This window comes from Nansenia antarctica, assembly GCF_963989245.1.
Source record: "Nansenia antarctica genome assembly, chromosome: 1".
Lineage (NCBI taxonomy): Eukaryota > Metazoa > Chordata > Actinopteri > Argentiniformes > Microstomatidae > Nansenia > Nansenia antarctica.
This window is the reverse complement of record NC_137674.1, coordinates 58244628-58264481: the sequence shown is the minus strand read 5'-3', so window position 1 is coordinate 58264481 and position 19854 is coordinate 58244628. Positions and strand designations below refer to the sequence as shown.

At 45.3% G+C, this 19854-nt stretch overlaps 1 protein-coding gene across 1 annotated transcript in view; it reads left to right on the top strand.

Annotated features, from left to right (window-relative positions):
* Nucleotides 1-19854, top strand: part of LOC308175418 (MAM domain-containing glycosylphosphatidylinositol anchor protein 2) — a gene marked incomplete at both ends in the record, with an annotated part of 202491 nt that overhangs the window by 139809 nt on the left and 42828 nt on the right. The window contains 4 exons of the mRNA XM_080550231.1: nt 1839-1971; nt 2285-2554; nt 10169-10260; nt 10379-10616. Of these exons, the coding sequence (XP_080406357.1) occupies nt 1839-1971; nt 2285-2554; nt 10169-10260; nt 10379-10616 (733 nt within the window). The remainder of the gene's footprint in view (nt 1-1838; nt 1972-2284; nt 2555-10168; nt 10261-10378; nt 10617-19854) is intronic.

Sequence of the window (19854 nt, the reverse complement as noted above, 5' to 3'; positions counted from 1 at the left end):
TCTCCAACCTCTTGCATGCCCCCACTCTATCCATCCTACCTTTTCTTTACCTAATCTTTGCCACCCTCCATTCCCTCCTCCATCCCTCTCTCCATCCTGCCCTCCCTCTGGCCCCCTTTGTCTTCCAAATAGATTTTTATTCCAATCTGTCTCCCACTGCGGAGAGGCCGGGCTTCTGAATGCCCACCAAACATTGTCTGATATCAGCCGGCACCAGAGATTTGATGGAAAAAGAAGGCAGAGTCCATTCCTAATCTAATACAATTATCGTCTGCGGGAGATGATCATTGGGAAATGAAAGAGATGAGCAATTGCGGTTCTGAGGACTGCTTCAGTGCTCAGACTGACTCATGTCCTAATCTCCCCCCCACCCCACCCCCACCCCCGGAGGCAGCAAGGCAGATCAAAGGCTCACATCACACCACTAGCCCTCCGGGTGGAGCTAGTGACTGTCTGTCAGGGCCCTGGTGGAGTCAAACAGACGTACACAGAGAAAGGAGGACCCCCCTCTGTGAGAGACCCCCTAGTGTAGCTCGGCTGGTTATCTCCAGTATTGTGGAATGGAATAGCAGTGTAGCAGTGTAGAGACGTCAACCACAGTAGAGTACGATCCACACAGCATTTGAGCAATTCTGTAAATTAAACTGGGTAATCCTTTCATGCGTTATATTGTATTTTACTGTGAATTAAGTTACAGTGAGATCCCCAACATTGGTTGTTCTCAAGAGCGTTTACTGAAAATAATGTTTATCTCAATGTAATTGCCAGTGTTAGGGAAGCTACTCGTGAAAATGTACAGTGCCTTTGGACTTACATTACATTTCAGTAAATGTATCAACATTTAAATACAGAAATAACTCATGTACATACGTATTCAGACCCCTCTTAAAATTAGCTAAATGCTAAAATGTCATCAACAAATCACTCAATAAGGTGATCTTAATGCAATGTAATTTTCTAATTAATATTTTTTGTTTTTTTGTTTTTATATGCTCTCTGAACTGCACTAAAGCTGCCATTGAGAGAAATATAGTTTGTCAAACTAAAGCTACTGAAGCTATTGAAAAATGTGTCCAAAATACGACCACCTCTGAAATCCCTAAGAAAGAAAAAAACAGTGATGGAAGAAATAGTTGGTACATTTGAAATTCTCGGTTGCTCAATGTGTTTCAGTCTGAGTCTAAGGGTACAGGTAACACCTTCTCCTCCATATGTGCCGGCTGCCAATTATTGCAGATATTGAGCAGGGCCTTCGCTTTAGGCTTAGGAACTCACACACACACACACACACACACACACACACACACACACAACACACACACACACACACACACACACACACACACACACATTACAATCCCACACCAAAATGTTATGCTCTTCCTCTCTTCCTCTCATCATCTTACTCCCTGATTTCATACCCCCTGCATCAACACATAAACTCCCCCATTAACTATCACCAACTTATGATTAATCCAATGCTATGTCTGTTTGTTTGTTTCTCCTTAGTTTTGTTTTGTTTTGTTCTCGCTTTATTTGTCTTGCTCCTACAATGTTCCCATTTCTTCCCTTGTTAATCCCTATTTGGTCAATGTTTATTCACTGTTTTATCTCTTTGTTATTTCCCTCCCTCAAAATGGAGACATTTTTGTACTAAAAACTTTCTCTTTTTATTTTTATTTTTGTTGTCCTCCAAAGAGCAGGGGGGTCAGGGTGGTGGCAGGCCAATAAAAAAGAATAATATATATATTTTAATAATATCGTTGTTTATTATTACATAATTATATTCGCACTCATTTGCACACTAGTGTTGCTGTTGTTCCTAATCTGAGCTGCAGGGGGAGACGAAGATCCTAAAGTTGAAGAACCTACGTCCTCAGGACTACGCCAACTACAGCTGCATCGCCTCAGTCAGGAACGTGTGTGGCATCCCTGACCGCAGTGTCATCTTCAAACTCACCAACAAAACAGGTCAGAGGTGCTCTGGGGTTTGGGATTTTTATTGGGGCCAAAGGTGTCTTGCGTGTTTTGTGCTGACACACCCCTTGGCTTCAGACAGCAACTCAATTGTGTACAACATGCAATGCGCTCTGTTTTCAAGAATAACAGATACACACATATCGATCAACTGCTATAATGTATCTCTCATCAGTTGGTCAATACCCTTTATCAGTTGAATCAGTTGAGCATAACAATCAATTCCTTGGGAATATCTTTCATGATTCCTCTCCGAGGAGTCCAATCAACCACTGCTGCCAAACTCACCCTCTCTCTTCCTCCATAGCTTCTCCCTCCATCAAGCTGTTGGTGGAGGACCCCATCGTGGTGAACCCAGGTTCGATAGTCTCCCTGGTCTGCATCACCACAGGTGGGGAGCCCAGTCCTACGCTCAACTGGATCAGTAGCACAGACAGCTTGCCGGAGAAGAGCGTGGTCAAAGGAGGGACCCTCACCCTGCCCGCCATCACCTCAGACGAGGCTGGTGTCTACAGCTGTGTGGCCACCAACAACGTTGGCAACCCGGCCAAGAAGTCTACGACTATCGTAGTCAGAGGTGAGAGGGATCGGGAGGTGTTGATGTGAATAGAGTAGAATAGACAAAAATGTAATAGAAAATAATAGATCCCATTGTTGAACAGAAATATCTCAGTACTCTCCACGCATATACTGTGCACGCTCGATGGGTAACAACACAGTGTGTTGATGTCAGCTTTAGTTGTACATGTTCTAGCATCCTTAAGAAGAGCAGGCTCTTCCAGTAACTCAAACGTCTTGATATAATGATGTGTTTGGTGTTGGACTGATACACCCATGGTCAAGGGTTCAGTTCTTACTCAGGCTACCCCCCAGGCTTTGGATTTTTGTATCATAATAATAATCTGATGTTACCCTCTCAAGTGGCTGCACACATCGGAAACACCTACGGCGATTCTAGCATCGGCCATGGCGATGTTCATGATAATTGTGGTCGTTTCATACAAAACCTGCAGTACAGTGCAGGTTTTGTATGTGTTACACTTTTGGGAACGGATTTGTGTATTTCAGGACTGTTAGTACTGTACACAACAAAGACAGTTTTTGCCTATTGGACTTAATCCAACTAATGCACAATAGGACAGATGGAGATACAGACAGGGTGAATCAGTTTCCATAGAGATATTATGACTTCTGTCCTTAGTCTATCAAGGGCAGTGCCGGTGGCAAAGGACTGTGAAACCACTCATTAAAGGGACTTATTAAAAGAGCAATTACAGCCATTTAGTCAAGGTACTCAGGCTAGTGAAACTGTAGCCTGCAAAGCCATCGTTGGCCAAGGCTTTTCCCCTTGAGGTAAATGATGCATACTGCAGCCAATTGTCCATTTGCCAATGGTACAGTATACTGGCTTGTGTTGTGTGTGTGTGTGTGTGTGTGTGTGTGTGTGTGTGTGTGTGTGTGTGTGTGTGTGTGTGTGCGTGTGTGCATGTGTGCGTGCGTGTGTGAGTCTGAGTGAGTGAGTATTGATGTGTCTGTGAGTATTTGTTTATCCCACTCCTAGTCCTTGAGAAGCCGTCTCAGGCTGGTATTGCCAAAGGGGGCTGTGTGTGTATCCACAGATCTCTCCTCAGCAGATGGTGGCTTCTCCAGCCATGCTGTCCCACCAGCCAGGCTGCCTTTCAGCCTGGTCCTCTCCTTCGACGGCCCAGCAGGCTGCTGGCATGCTCCAGCCCTTCATCCTTTTTATGGATTAAAGGAATGAGACACGGCTCCGAATGCAGGTCAATATCCGGCGCTTTCAGTCCGGTCTGTGGGGCAGGTCACATAGGCCGTGTTTGGCAGCCAATCGCCTCTTTAGTGACACGATCGGTCGGCACGGCAATGCATGAGTGCACTGCTGCGGTTGTACTACCACGGATCTTCTTCTCTCCACTCCTGTTGCCTTTCACACCAAGGCCGTTTGATCACCGTACAGCGTTTCAAACGCGAGAAGACAGCCCCGCCAGAGACGCGGGAAACGTCGGAATGATACGACGGAAAATGTGTCCGATGGAGACGTTAGCGAAACAAACAGTTGGCTGCCGTTCGTTATATCACACATATTTCAAGGGCTTGTTGATGTTCCTTCCCCCCCCCCCTCCCCGACCCGCCCCCCCGCGCGCGCGCTCGTGTGATGTAGAGAAATGAGCGGCAGCGTCGGTATCAAAGATTCCAAATCAAGAACCGTTCTGTTGTCGTCATCTCGTTCTCACAATTCCTCCTGGAGTTCTCTAGAACTCCAGGTACACGTTTTACAAATGAGACATCAGCCATTGTCAGCTAACACACACACACACACACACACACACACACACACACACACACACACACACACACACACCTCCCGCGCTCCGACTCTGCGAGGGGGCTCACTGTTATTTATAGAAGAGCAAAATTCAATTGTTCTGTTAGTGAGCTCCCTGCTGCTGTTATTTAGACTATTTGGTGGAGGAAAAACAAACCCCAGGTAACGTGACTTGTAAAAATCTGCCGGGCAACATGTAAATCAACATGTGAATGGTCCTTATCAAATTTGCTCTCTGGAATAAATTCGGGCCTAAGCTGCATATATTTCCATTTATGAATGGTAATTGAACTGGCTGGAAGGACAGAGCTGGACGACACAGAGCTGAGATTGGGCGTGTGTGTGTGTGTGTGTGTGTGTGTGTGTGTGTGAGTGTGAGTGCGTGTGTGTGTGTGTATGTGTGTTTGTGTGTGTCTGTGTGTTTGTGTATTCATGTGTAAACTGATCAGAGGAGGGAAGGGGTGCTAATATCTGTTGTCCCCTTGCTTGTTTAACCTTGACTAGAGCCACTGAGGCAGAGGAGGCAGGGAGAGAGAGACACACACACAGAGACAGAAAGAGAGAATAGAGAGGGGGGGGGGGGGTGATAGATAGAGAGAAGGAGAGAGAGAGAGAAAAAGAAATAGAGAGAGAGAGCCATCTGGCCATGAGAGAAGAGTTAAGCTCCACATGCTGATTAACACTGTGGGAATGAATGAAGGCCACAGCAAGGTGCCAGTCGAGAGATGGACAGATAGATTGACAGGTTGTGAGAAAGAGAGTAGGGGAGGGAGAGTGAGAGCAGGAGATTGAAAGAGAGAGGAGGGGGGGTATACAGGTGTCAATGCCACCTTGCCAGTTGACCAAATGGCAAAAGAAAATACGAGTGGCTGTGTGTGTCTATGTGTGTGAGACATGTGATTCTTCATTGCCCTTGTCAGCACGTCAGCAGCCATGTGTCTCATTGCCCTGCTAAGAATCTCCCGTAGGAGGGGTAATATTGTAATCCTGCTGTATGGCACGGTGCCTCTGTAGAGAACCAGGCCCCAACAGGGGCTTTCTTCTTTGTGTGATTATCTGGCCTATTCTTGTAACAGGCCAACCAGTCATTCTAGCACACTATAGAGAATATTACACTACAGACTCTCTACAGACTCATTCATTCTGGAGGCAGGCAGGAGGCGTCATGTTTATATTTGGGTTATGAGAGCTAAAGAGAGTAAATACGTATTGTAAATATGTTTTCTTTTTCTTTTAATCACATATGAATAAAGTGGGTGTAGTGTGAATAGTGTCTTTGTACATAAGGTATTTAAGGGTACGGTACATGCATATTGCATGATAAGCAGAACCTTGTTTCTGTTCTGCCTTTGATACAACTGAGCAGCGAAGGCCTCGAAGTAGCTTTGAGCTTTAAAGGTTCTGCTGTAGCTTATTGGATATTCACGTCCTCCCTCCCTCGCACACACACACACACACAAACTCATAGGCACAAACACACACACACAAACACACGTGCACGCACACACCCGCGCACAGACACACACACACACACACACACACACACACACACACACACACACACACACACACATTATGGCAAGAGCCCAGGTTCCATGACAAACACATTCAGGGAGATGAAAAGAAAACCCACCTTCCAAAAGCCGTAGCATCAATAATTCACGCCTAATGTGTGTGTTTGTGTACGTTAACTCTCTTTTGCGCCGTGGTGCTCACAGTACAATGCTTTTTTTAAATGCAGTGGGTTTCCTGTTTCAGAGCTTGTTTTGTCTTTGATTGTTTTATCTCCTCTCTCTCTCCCGCTCCATTTGGCTGAGGTGTTTCTTCTTAATAAGCCAAATCACCCATTTTGAGCGAGACACATTTTCAGTCTAGTTCCTTGGCTGGGCTCTTCACTGTCTGTCGACAGCCTTCGCTAGCTAACACCACACACACACCATACCGTGGTCTTATAATATGTGAATGAAGTGTTAACTATAATATAACAGGCGGCAGACACAAGCCATGTTCGCGTTCCCCGCCAGTGAATGGGAAAGTTCTGTTTCTCAGCGACGGCCTTGTTAATGATTGATAGCCTTTACGATGATTAGGGTTGTGGGGACAGGGCGCGGGCAGCCATGACATCACTACCTCACCCAGGAAAGTGTCTCCCCCCGCCTTTCGGGCGGGGGAAGTGCTTGGCTCCCCTCTCATAGTGTGCACGACGGTCCCATTTAGCAGGCCGCTGACCTCGATGTTCAACCACTGTACCGTGAATACTGTGGCATAAAAGAGAGGAGCATTTTTAGCCACCACAGCAGTCTCCGGCCATCGCCACGGCAACGAGGAAGCAGGCAGTGACCACTTATCTGTCTGGTACACAAACGTGACTCCATTAACGGTGATGTAACTCCCAGCCTTTCGGGTGCTCAGACAAGCTTCCAGAATAGGAGTGTATTCAGTGTAGAAGAAGCCGCAAGGAGGATCTTAATGAAATATGCATGAGCACACGTACAGTCGGGCCGACCCGACATCGGGTACAGTACTGCATAGTAATGGAGTCTGCCTGGCTGAGTCACTGCATGGCTGTGGCCGGGGCAACGGGGAGCACAAGTTCAATGTTGTGTTGTCGTATTTACTGGGATACAGGCCACAATACAGTATCTGACTAGATTAAAGCGGTAGTTCACCCAAATGACACAATTACATATTTGGTTCTTTACCTAGAAAGGAGTCAATAGACATAGCCCCCACTTCAATCCGAACATTGGTTCTGTTTATCTGGACACTGTCGCTAACCGCTAATCGATAGCATGTTTAACCCAAAAAAACATTGGAAGTCAACAGACCCTAAACGGACACGTTTGACACGTCATGCCTGAATCGTCTCGAAGTCGTTGACATCGATGACTAATTTGACGTGACATGGTTCATTTATGGTCTACTGACTACCGTTGTTTGTTTCAATTTGGGTGAGGGGTACATTTTACCCTAGATCTGAGAGTGTGTGAGAGAGGTTCAAGTTATTCCTTGAGCTGGAGAAGGAGGCTGCTGTTTGGCTGAGGCCGGTCTTGCTGTGTCAGGCTGTATAATGGCCCCAGAGGGACTCGTTAGGAGGAGTGTTTGCAGAGTTGTTTGGGAGGGATGGAGTAAATGAGCCAGTAGAGAACAAGTTATCCAGAGAGTGTTGAACTTGACCACTCGTCCGCCTGACATATGCAACTTTGACTTAAATGTGATGAGTTAGAGAGAGAGACAGAGACAGAGAGACACGGAGAGAGGGGGCGGGCAGAGACAGATGGAGGAATGTAGGTCATTTAGGGTCTAAGAGAGGTAAACAGGTGTATGCAGTTTGAGTTTCCATTAACACCCATGAGGGGTCATATAAAAATGTTATATCTTTGCACTCGATAACATGTCAGGACCCTCCTTTCATGACTTTGTCATGATAGATATGTGCGTTCTACCACCCAGTATCCTTACATTTTCAAAATCACACAGGATAAGCTAATATAAAGCTATTTTGCCGTTCTTCTGTGTAGGAAACAGGCTAATTTACGAGCGGCCAACTAGTGGTCGTTGTGTGTAAATTGCAGCTTGAACATTGTAAAGGCGGCTCTTTTAGTAGGTAAAAAAGGCAGGTTCGATAAAGGCCACAGGACTTAAGCATAGTAGGTACATAGCTAACAGTGTTGTATAGTCAAGTACCAGAGGTCTGAGAGGGCTGACTAGAGGGATTAGTGAAAGGGCAGTAGAGTTCTGGAGAGTGGAGGAGAATGTTTTGATGGAGACGAGTTGAGTTTAGGAAAGAGTTGATCCATAGAGGGAGTCATCCGTGGAGGTCTGTGGACAGAGAATAGATATGATCCACAGGAGTGTGAGAGAGTAGACTGGATAATCCAATGTTTATCCACAGTCTGTGACAGTACAATGAAACAGACACACACACACACACACACACACACACACACACACACACACTAGGAAATGATTGGATTAAATAATGCTCCTTTGGGATAACGTCTCTGCTGGTGTGTACCGCAGATAAAGATGTACAGAAATGACACAAAACAGTCTGTTTTGTAGTTCCATTTCTGTATTCCATTGCTGAATATGTTACACTTCCAGCATAGGCTACATTAAATGTTATTTGGCCTCCAGGGAATGTAATTGTAATACACCTGATCACAAGCTGTACTAGTAAAACTCTACAGAGGGAAACATCCGGTGTTTTGTTAATAACACCTTATGTTTGATTCATAAAGGTCATACATGAATGCCATGTTGCGATTGCTAAACCGTTTCTATGCCAACACAGACGTACTGAATTGAATTAACTATATAATATGACTATATGCTCAATTGCAATGAAAACAACCCTTGCAGGGAACTATGTTGACATGATTCCAACATGTCTGAGACGTGTCAGGAATAGCTTTATCCGCCTGCCTGACATTGATTTAAAACACGGAGTCTCGTCTCATCCTGTGGAGGCGTGTGTCACTCTCCCTCTGAGCAGCCAGGCACAGAATCCCAATGTTTTGCACAATCAATTTCCTGTGTTTAAATCTGACATGCAGGTTTTGTTTTCATTTTCCCTTTCGCCAAACTGAATATGATAATGTCACCAGGGAATTGCTAGATGAAACGATTTTCTGTGGTGCCGTCACTTTTTGAGATGGATTGTACTGTAGGCACAGGGTTTGGAAACAATACAACATGCATTATAATGAAATCACTATCTTCTTTTTTCATTCAGAAGAGCTGTGCTGGGGAGACAGAACTGAACTTGATTAGCTGTAGTTGATATTCTATTAGATCTTTTTTTTGCCTAGATCCACAGCTACAGCCTGTGTATCTCTGTCTGTCTGTCTGTCTGTGTATTTGTGTCTCTGGGTGTGTTCCAAACGGGCAGTCATTTCCTGCACAGGGCTCTGCCCCAGGGTATTCATCCATTTTAAGGGTAGTTCCAATCCGTAGGGAACGAAAATGTTCAGTTCGAAGTGACCTGCAACATGAGCGTAACCATAGGGAAAAACAGGTTGTCACTACAGGAAATTGAACTAGTAGTCTTCCCCACGGTTATTGTGAGAGCTGAGAATTGCAGGAAGGAACCGGAGCACATACAGTATACAAAAAGTTGTTTTGTCACAGCGGTGCTTAAGCGGAGGGAAACAGTTGAGCATATGTTGTTCACCTGTAGGAAATATCATAGGGAGAGAGCTTGTGGGGGCAGGGGGTGTACAGTATGTGTGATACGAAGCTATTGCTGAGCGAACGATCATTTAGTTTTTTGGCTTCCGTAGGGATACAGGACTTGATGACAGGTTTCGAAACATAACGCTCAGGAGTCTCTACTTCACACTCCAGTCTAGTAATATAAGGGCCGGTAATGCACCCTAATCATTGTTTGCCAAGCGCCATACAATTTCTACAGAAGAAAGAAAAAGAAGAAGAAAAATAGCAGTGTTTAATGTTTGTACAATGTACTGTCGCTACTTGTCAAGTCCTAGCAAATGTAATGTTAACGTTAGCTGGCTTGCCAGAACTAATGCATTTTTGCGATTCAGTGTTACATAGTTCCCTGTGTCGGGAATCGGGATTACCCCTATGGTTGTATCATTCAATGCAATCAGTGAAGCAGAGACAGAGGTGATTGGATTAAACCAAATCCTCAGGCAGACATATTTGTGCCTTATCAGCATTCCACAAAATGTTGTTGTATTCAAACCCGTTTCCAAATGTTTGCAGACTTGTTTTGCTTTGTGGTTGACCCTGTAGTGTCTCCAACCTTGTTGGACTGTTCAACTGATTTGTGTGTGTGTGTGTGTGTGTGTGCGTGTGCGTGTGTGTGTGTTAACTCAATAGCACTGAAGAAGGGTCGTTTCTGGATCACACCTGACCCATACCACAACGATGACAACATACAGATCGGCCGTGAGGTCAAGATTTCCTGCCAGGTGCAGTACACTCAATCCCCCCCCCCCTCCAACACTGCTACACTACACCCACTACCACCAGTACATACTAACATGTATTTGTTGTAAACAAAAACATAAACCTCAATGTAACTTCCAGGTGGAGGCCACGCCCCCGGAGGAGCTGACATTTGGTTGGCTGAAGAATGGACGGGCCTTGCGGAGCTCCGAACGAATGGTGATCACTCAGACAGACCCTGACATCTCTCCTGGGACCACCAACCTGGATATCATCGACCTGAAGTTCACTGACTTTGGCACCTATACGTGTGTGGCCGCCCTGAAGGGAGGGGGCATCCCAGAGATCAGCATCGACGTCAACATCTCCTCCACTACTGGTGAGTCTCACACACCTCTGCCTCAACGCTGCAGTGTACATACCTCCGCCAAACACACCCCTGCACCAATACGCACATGTTCCTGAAACGGTGCTACACACACACTCACACTCACACACACAAACACACACACACACACACACACACACGTCCTATCATTCCATTCACACATTAGAGTAACACATATATGGTATTACTTTAATACACAGTGACAGCTCCTAAACACACATAGTGTCAGTTTATCTATTACACAAACCACTGCAACACACACAAACACTTTTGTAGTGCCTAATGGACTGGCTCTTTGAAAACCAGTAAGGTGTACAGTAACTGCTCTATATAAGCCAAATAATATTCAACTAAACATCCATTCTTTCCTACCATCTAATTGGCTGCTACTACCATCTCTGCGACTAACATTGCCTACATTACATACAGCATGTTTATGGTACAATCTATTCATCCACTTTTGTTTATGGTAGTATAGAAAGTAGTTATGGATGTTTTAGTGATGAGAAGACAATATTGGCTTCTTTAGCCCTAATGGTACTGAGAGGTGTAGCTACACGTTCACCAGTAGAGTGAGCCTGTGGAGAGGGATATAGTCAATGAGCTGAATTATAGTTTTAGGGGTTTATTATTTGATTGAATAGCAGGTTTAGGGGTAGATATTACTAGCTACTTTGTGGTTGAGTTGAAGGTTTAGGGTTGGATAGTGGGGTAGATAGTACTAGCTTTGTGGTTGAGTTGAAGGTTCATGGTTTGATAGTTGTGGTATGAGAATAGAATAGAGCTGGGCGGGGTGAGGGGGCAACCAACGGGCTCCGACCACAGGCTAATGTGGTCTTGTCTCTGGTCATTATCTCTCATCTGCGCCACTAAAGGTGGTGTGACCTGATCGATTCCCCGTCGTAGAGAGACACTCTGATTTCACTTTGAATTCTGTTGTCACTCTCTCCTCCCAAACGAACACAGAATTCCCAAGGGGGAGCTGGACCCTCAAAGACAATGTTTGCTGCAGATTTGATGTGTCTTGTCTTATGCTGATATATTTGTGAGTGTGTGTGTGTGTGTGTGTGTGTGTGTGTGTGTGTGTGTGTGTGTGTGCACGTGCGTGCGTGCGTGCCTGCCTACCTGCGTGCGTGTGCATGTGTGCGCCGTGTGTGTGCATCTGTGCTGACAGAGGGTGTAGTACACACCAATCAGAGTGGTGGCACTCACACCAATCATCATGAAGTGCTTCGAGAAACTGGTCCGGGCCCACATAGTCACACGCCTCCCGCCCAACCTGGATCCATACCAGTTCGCCTACAGAGCCCACAGGTCCACAGAGGACGCCATCGCGACGACTCTCCACTCCACTCTATCCCACCTGGAGAGGGGGAACAGCTACGCGAGACTGCTCTTTGTGGACTTCAGCTCTGCCTTCAACACTATCCTTCCAGACAGGCTAGTGACCAAACTACTAGACCTGGGACTACCACACTCCATCTGTGCATGGATCAAGGACTTCCTGTCTGACCGCCCCCAGAGGGTGCGGGTGGGCTCCCACACCTCCACAGCCCTCAGACTCAGCACTGGGTCCCCCCAGGGCTGCGTGCTAAGCCCCATCCTCTACAACCTCTACACCTACGACTTCACCCCCGTCCACCCCAGCAACTCCATCATAAAGTTTGCAGACGACACCACCGTGGTGGGCTGCATCTCGGGGGGGGACGAGGCGGCGTACAGGGATGAGGTGGAGCAGCTGGGCAAGCTGTGCAAGGTTAACAACCTGCTGCTGAACCAGTCAAAGACCCAGGAAATCATCGTGGACTTCAGGAGGAAAAAATCTGAGGTCCAGCCCCTGCTCGTCGATGGAGGGAGCGTGGAGAGAGTCTCAACTCTCCGATTCCTGGGGGTGCACATACAGGATGACCTGTCCTGGAAGACCAACACAGCAGCCATCATCAAGAAGGCACAACAGCGGCTCTACTTCCTGAGAGTCCTCAGGAAATACCACCTCAAACAGGAGCTGCTTGTGACCTTCTACCGCTGCACAGTGGAGAGCATCCTCACCTACTGCATCTGCGTGTGGTTCTCCAGCTGCACAGCCGCAGAGAGGAAAGCGCTACAGAGAGTCGGGAGATCGGCCCAGAAGATCATCGGCGCCCCCCTCCCCTCTCTGGAAGAGCTGTACAACACACGCTGCCTCAGGAAGGCCTCCAAGATCTCCAGAGACCCATCCCACCCTGGGAACGAACACTTTGTTCGGCTGACCTCGGGCAGGCGGTTCAGGACCATGTCCGCAAGGACAAATAGACTGAAGCTCAGCTTCTACCCTAGGGCCATTCAGGCCCTGAACACAGCAAAGACCTAGGTTCTAGGCCCTGGACAATCTAGACAATTTGATGGCAGCTACTAGATTGTAATCAAGTGCAATACTGAAACACAACTGTGAACATTTCAAACCTGCAAACTGCGACACTTTAAATGAATGTGCAATAATACTATGTGCAATATGACAACCCTCGTGCACATAAGGTTCAGAGATAGGAAATGTTAGGATATTTATAGCATAGCATAGAGTACAGCACAGTGTTTTATTTGTATAGTATAGTATAGTGGATAGTGTATATAGCCTTTATTTATGTAAACCAGCTCTTTTCCCTTCTTGTTTTTAGTATTTTTTTCTAGCACCAGGGGAGCCCCCCCTCACAAATTTCGTTGTATGGTACCTGTACTATATTAATGACAATAAAGACCATTCATTCATTCATTCATTGATTCATTCATAGTAGAGAGAGAAGCTTGCAGAAGCAAAACTCAAAACACACACACACACACACACACACACACACACATACACACGCTCACACTTTCCTGCCACTCACAGCAGCAAGATGAAAGCCTGTTGTCGACCTTCGCGCATAATTAGCGTAAGATAATCCTTTGATAATCCCCCATGCTATAAAACAGTGGGATCAATCGTACCTGCTGTGTTTGTTTCCTCATTATCTTTTAAGTAGTGCAGCCTTCTTCTTTTTTGGAGGACCTGGGCGATGCCAACAGACGCAGAAACACTGTGCTCTTTAATGTGCAAATGCTCTGAAAGAGGAGATAACAGAATAAATCTGTTCTTTATGATCGTGTAACATATGCAAGATTAGTTGTTTTCTTAGATGTGATTAAGGCGGTTTTTTAGTTTTTTTTAAGATGTAGAATGGGGAATCTTCTGGAAGTGTTGTAAAGAAGTGCTGTGGAACGATCCGTGTTTGGAGAAAAGTCTTCACAGGCCAAATGTGACACAGTCTTTTGAAAAGGTCTGCATGTCGGCAATTCTCAAGTCGCGCAAATGACCAAAAAAAGAGTGTTGAAGAGCCCACTCGATATAACAAACAACAGTTTTTAAATAATAACTAATCATTCGTAAATTGGATTCACTGTATTGTCTGCCGTAGGCTACTGGGTAAGTGATAAATGGCTTGTAAACAAACTTACGTTTTAGGACGTGTGTGATCATCTAATTATGTGTAGTTATGTGTTTTCAGTTTATGTGCTAAACATGCAGTTGGATGTTCATAGCGATGTGTCTTCTTAGCTTGCTAGCTACTAGCAGCTGTTTTGGATGTGTCAAAAGAGTGTTCTTTTGTTTTTGCGACACACATTTCAGCCGTGTTGATGAGGAACTGATGGTGGTGCATCTCTTCACAGAAGCCGGTTAGGTTGGTCTTCGCCGTCCACCTCACGGTGTGTTTGGGGTATCTAAGCCCTGTCTTTGTTCCACAGCCTGCTCCCCTGAAGAGAGAAGCCAAGCAGCAATTAGAAGTCTTAATAAAAGGGTTAAGAGGAGATTACACTGCAGGTCTGCCAGGGTTTCATGCTGAGGAAGTATTTGGAGAGAGATTGAGCCTAAAGTATCTCCATCCTGAGCCCTGAGGAGTTTACTCTCAGCCCCGGCCCCAACCCCTGCCGTGCTGCTTCCCGTTCCCAGCCAATGTGATCCTTATTATCCAAAACCCCACAGAGAGAATATTAATGTTCTTCATAACTTACTGTACAACTTTCAACTTTTTATATACAGCTTTCATTATCCCCCCCCCCCCTGCAAAATAGTGCTAATATTTACAATCATGACACACTCATTAACTAGTTATTTTTTCTCTTTTGAGCACTAAGACAGCTAATGTTGTATTCATGAGCACTAGCCAAACGAGAGCACAGATCTCCCCATCCGATACTGCCAGGATTAAAGAACCACGATATGCAGGGACGCAGGAATGGAAGAAAGGAGGAATGAGTCTCCAGTTACATGCATTGGGGTAAAACGCAATCCATCTTCATTTTAGTCTCCCCTTTTAATGAAGCTGTAGAGAGAAAGAGAGAGAGTAAGAGAGAGAAATAGAGAGAGGGGGCGGGGGGGGGCTGGAGGTTTGTACCAGAGATAAGGAGATTAATTAACCCATTAGCCTGTTCGTTAAACGTGTGTTTAGTAAGGGAAGGCTTGAGAGAAGAACCTGCTATGGGATCTCTGGCATGCCTTCATTCAACTTGACATTCCTGGCATTGATTGTCTCTTAGCCAAACGGAACAGTATGAACGTTCCAGAATTCTAGAAGAACTCCCAGTACTCTTTGGGTAATGTACTGTACAACATGCAGTTTAGACCGTAATAAGAACTATGCTTTCTGGGTGTTATATTTACTGTACCAGAGAAATGTCCAGCCCTGTCCGAGAGAGCTGCAAGATCTACTGGTGTCCACTTTCACTTCAGTCCCTAATTGATTAAAAGAAATAATTATAGGGATTGAAAGTCACCTCTCTCCCCATGGTTAAGGAATTAATCTGTTCCTGATAAGCCGTTTTCTAATCAGCAACCAATGCATACACATGGACCAACCACACAGGGCAACTCTCACTCTCAAATAAATTACTCCGGTTAATAAATTAAGCAAATCAATTAACTACGGTGGATGAAAGGGGGAAAAAAAGTGTTATAGAAGAAGAACAACAGCCGAAGCTACAGTAGATCCACTAGCCCGGCAGAACCGGTTTGAGACTGCTTCTAATGTGTTTTAATGTCCCGTCCTCCCCCCGTCCCCTCCGTCCTCAGTTCAACCGTCCCAGCCCTGTCTCCTACTCTAACTGGATGTGAGTGGTTCTAATCTGACTGACCGTGGTATCAGTGTGACTGTAGTGAAATGTCATGGCCGCTGGCGGTTGTCTTCTGTGATGTGCTGCTCTTGGCATTAGGTTCACTGACCCTGATAAAAATAATGCTGGTTGACACATTGACTCATCGTGGGCTTGTGTGTGTGTGTGTGTGTGCATGTGTGTGTGTGTGCGCGTGTGCGTGCGTGTGTGTGGGTTTCTTTTACCTACTGTTCCTATTGTGTTTCTTCTTGTGGTTGGAGTGTGGTGCTTGTGTGAGCAGCAAGATATTAAACCGTAACCGACTTAACTAATTTGGCCCACTGAGCTAAAGCTTGGCCATTAGCTCTCGGGGTTATGGATGCTCATCAAGCAGTTAAATGACCATAATATTATTGTTATTGTCATTAATGTGGTACACACACGCACGCACACACACACACACACACACACACACTACACACACACACACACTACACACACACACACACACTACACACACACACACACACACTACACACACACACACACACACTACACACACACACACACACACACACTACACACACACACACACACTACACACACACACACACACACACACACACTACACACACACACACACACACACACACACACACACACACACACACACTACACACACACACACACACACATGGGTGACATTAGTACCTTGAGGGATACCCCGAAGTGCACAGTTTCCTCCTGTGGCGTTAGCTTCCCTGCGGATAAAATTGTGCCCTGCAATCTATCAGCACACTAAGCCTCTCAGGACAGCCAAGCATCACACACACACACACACACACACACACACACACGCACACACATGCACACAGGGGACCTCTGAGAGCACTGTGTTGCCATGGTGATGGGTAGTGATGTCACGGTACTCATCCAAAGGGGCAGTAGAGATGTTTCGTATTTTTCCCGAAAAAACAATGGTTGCTCACTCAGACTCAAAATGAGAGAAAAGTGCCAGAAATATCCACATTTTGCAGCCGGCTCCCAGTGCCAAGTGTCTGGTGTGGTGGTGATGGCTCCTCCTGAAAGGCTCCAGCAATCAGTATCCAGACACAGGAAACATCCCAGCTGAGACCCCAGAGATGACTGGGCTTGTAGGGGCCTTACAGAGGGGTCCAGTCCTGCCTGGCTCTAGTTGTCTGCAGGGAAATCAAACTCCATACACACACACACTCACACACACACACACACACACACACACATGGAGACACACAGAGTCTTTTTGAAAGAGTCTTTTTATGGCCAACATCGACAACAGAACCACAGGCTTTCTGATGTAGTTTTGAGGGCGAGATCACAGCGTGGCGACAGTAGTCGGGGAGACCAGCTCGTTCTGAAATGTAGAGCTTGTGGAGCACCACTGCTGGGGGCACACACACAAATACACACACACACACACACGCACACACACACCCCGGAAACACACTGGAAAAACTCTGAAAGCTGGCATTTAGACTACATTGGCACAATGTGAAAATACAGACAATACAGTGCAGGCTCTGTGAGTCCATGGAACCTCTCAGCAGTCAGTCACCCACGGTTACATTGTCTGTTCACCTCCCAGTAGTTACACATGGCCAACGAGCACACACACACACACACACACACACACACACACGGTAGTTACCGGTACACATGGCTAACATGCCTGCCTTTCAGCAGAGAGAAAGTATACGTGTGTGTGTGTGTGTGTGTGTGTGTGTGTGTGTGTGTGTGTGTGTGCGCACATGCGTGAGTGTGTATGTGTGTGTCTGTGTGTGTTTCCAGAGGAGGACAATGGCAGCTGCTACACAGGGTTTTATTACGGTGAGGTTCGCTGGCCAAAATTAGAAGCCCAGCAGCTGTAATTGCCTCTCAGGTCTGGGACATAGAGAGTCTGGGTGTAATGATAGAAGCTCGGTGAATATGCCTCACGTCAACTCTCTAATGGCCTTGCTGCCAGCCAATGCTGTCGATCCGCGACAATAATGCCTTTTCAAAACATTTTTTTTGAGTTTTAGAAAACATTTAGAAAAGGGGGACAATTGGCCATGCAAACAAAAATGGCATGGGGTTGACATTTTTGTTGCCATTGGAGGCATCATTTGAATGTTGGTCACAGAAAATATCTGTGTTTTTCCTATTCTGTTTTGGTTTAGTGCTGTTTGTTTCTGTTATTAGTTAAAATTATTATTTAAAAATGCATACGGTATACACTATTGTTAATAAGTCATTCACAATAGACTTTTGAGTGCTTAAATGGCATTTTAAGTGCTCACTTGCATCAGTTGTTGATTAGCAACTGATGCTATTAATTTCATAATGACTTAATGGACTCCTACTGACTATTCACTTTGTCCTCAGTCAACTCTTTTAAGTGGGCTGGATGTTCAAATTCAGTTAGTATTGGCTTGCTTTTTTCTTGATTGACATCATACTGTAGGAAGCCTCAGTTCAACGAATGTTAACTGAAAACACGACCAGTGAGTCAATACAACCCATGGTGAAATAGTACAATCATTGCCTCCATTTAGGAGACCGAACATCAAATAGAGAAAATGGGGTCAGAAGAGATATGGTTATATTCTTTTTCTGGGTCAGATTGCCTGTTATTTCATCATCATCATCATCATCATCATCATCATCATCATCATCATCATCATCATCATACTGCAAGTTGTTGGATATGACTTGAATATGGCTTGAGTGGCAGAGCGATGTTCTTATGTTAAGCTGATGGAGTGTGATTTCGTTATTAGTAGAGCTGGGTATGATTTCCTACCTGTTGAGTTTCCTAGGGGTGATTTTCCTGACCAGTTGGCTGTGATGGTATATTATGTCCATTTAGAACAGTGCTGAAATGACAATATCTCAAGTCTGGATGTGTAGATTGTACTATTTAGCATTTGTTGATTTTTGCATTTTGCATCCAAATCTATTGAAGATAGGGTAATCTGATACTGTCTCTGTGAGGGGACACTTTTTCTCCCCCTTTGATGTGGCTTGGACTCCCTCCCTCATTCAAAGACACAAGACTGTTTCCCTTTCCTACCCCTACGGCTCGTTATGGAGTGCCACTCACTTTGGAGCCAAGGCCTTGGAACAGAGCCACAAGGCATAGTGGTTGTAATCTTCCCCTATGAAATGGGACAACCCTTCCAGACCCTGATACGTCATCAGAAGTGTTGTAGAAAAGCATTGACTCTCGCGATTCATTCACAACTTAAGTTTCATCCTATCAATCGATCTGTGCATGATAGTCACGCATTTTGACACGTTTTATGTCGCATTGGTGATTTGCATAAGTGTAAATGATAGAAAACAATTGACAATTGAAAATATTTCACACTTATGTCATTGACAATGCTGTTACTATCAGTATAGTCCAATAAGACTTAGACTGGTATAAATGTCTCTCCTCTGCCTATAAAAATAAATCCTGTTTTATATCAATCCCCCTTTCAAACCTTTCATCATCTGACAAACCGTCCAGACAGCTATGACATTGTAATGACAGGAACAAATAATGAGTTGTATTTATTCTCTCTCGTTAATCCACTTGACATACAGACATTTGAATAATTGTCGCCAATTCACACAAGGAGGGGTGCTACAAACATGTTTACTGAACACTTGTTTCAATTATAAAAATCACACCATGTTAAAACGCATTGGCGCTCATAGTGATGAAGTCTGTGTGAAGGTGTGTGTGTGTGTGTGTGGCGCTCATAGTGATGAAGTCTGTGTGAAGGTGTGTGTGTGTGTGTGTGGCGCTCATAGTGATGAAGTCTGTGTGAAGGTGTGTGTGTGTGTGTGTGGCGCTCATAGTGATGAAGTCTGTGTGAAGGTGTGTGTGTGTGTGTGGCGCTCATAGGGATGAAGTCAATGAAGTCGCCTTTGTGAACGAGGATTTTCGTTGACAACATTATTTGTTTCTGAAGGATGATGATGATGATGATGATGAAGATCACAAGGATAATGATGATAATGAGGAGGTGAATGTTACTGCTTAGTTGCTGCTAATGATGGAGACAGTGACGACAAAGGTTGTCTCCTTTAGAGCCTGTAGACTGAGCCTTGTGTGTGT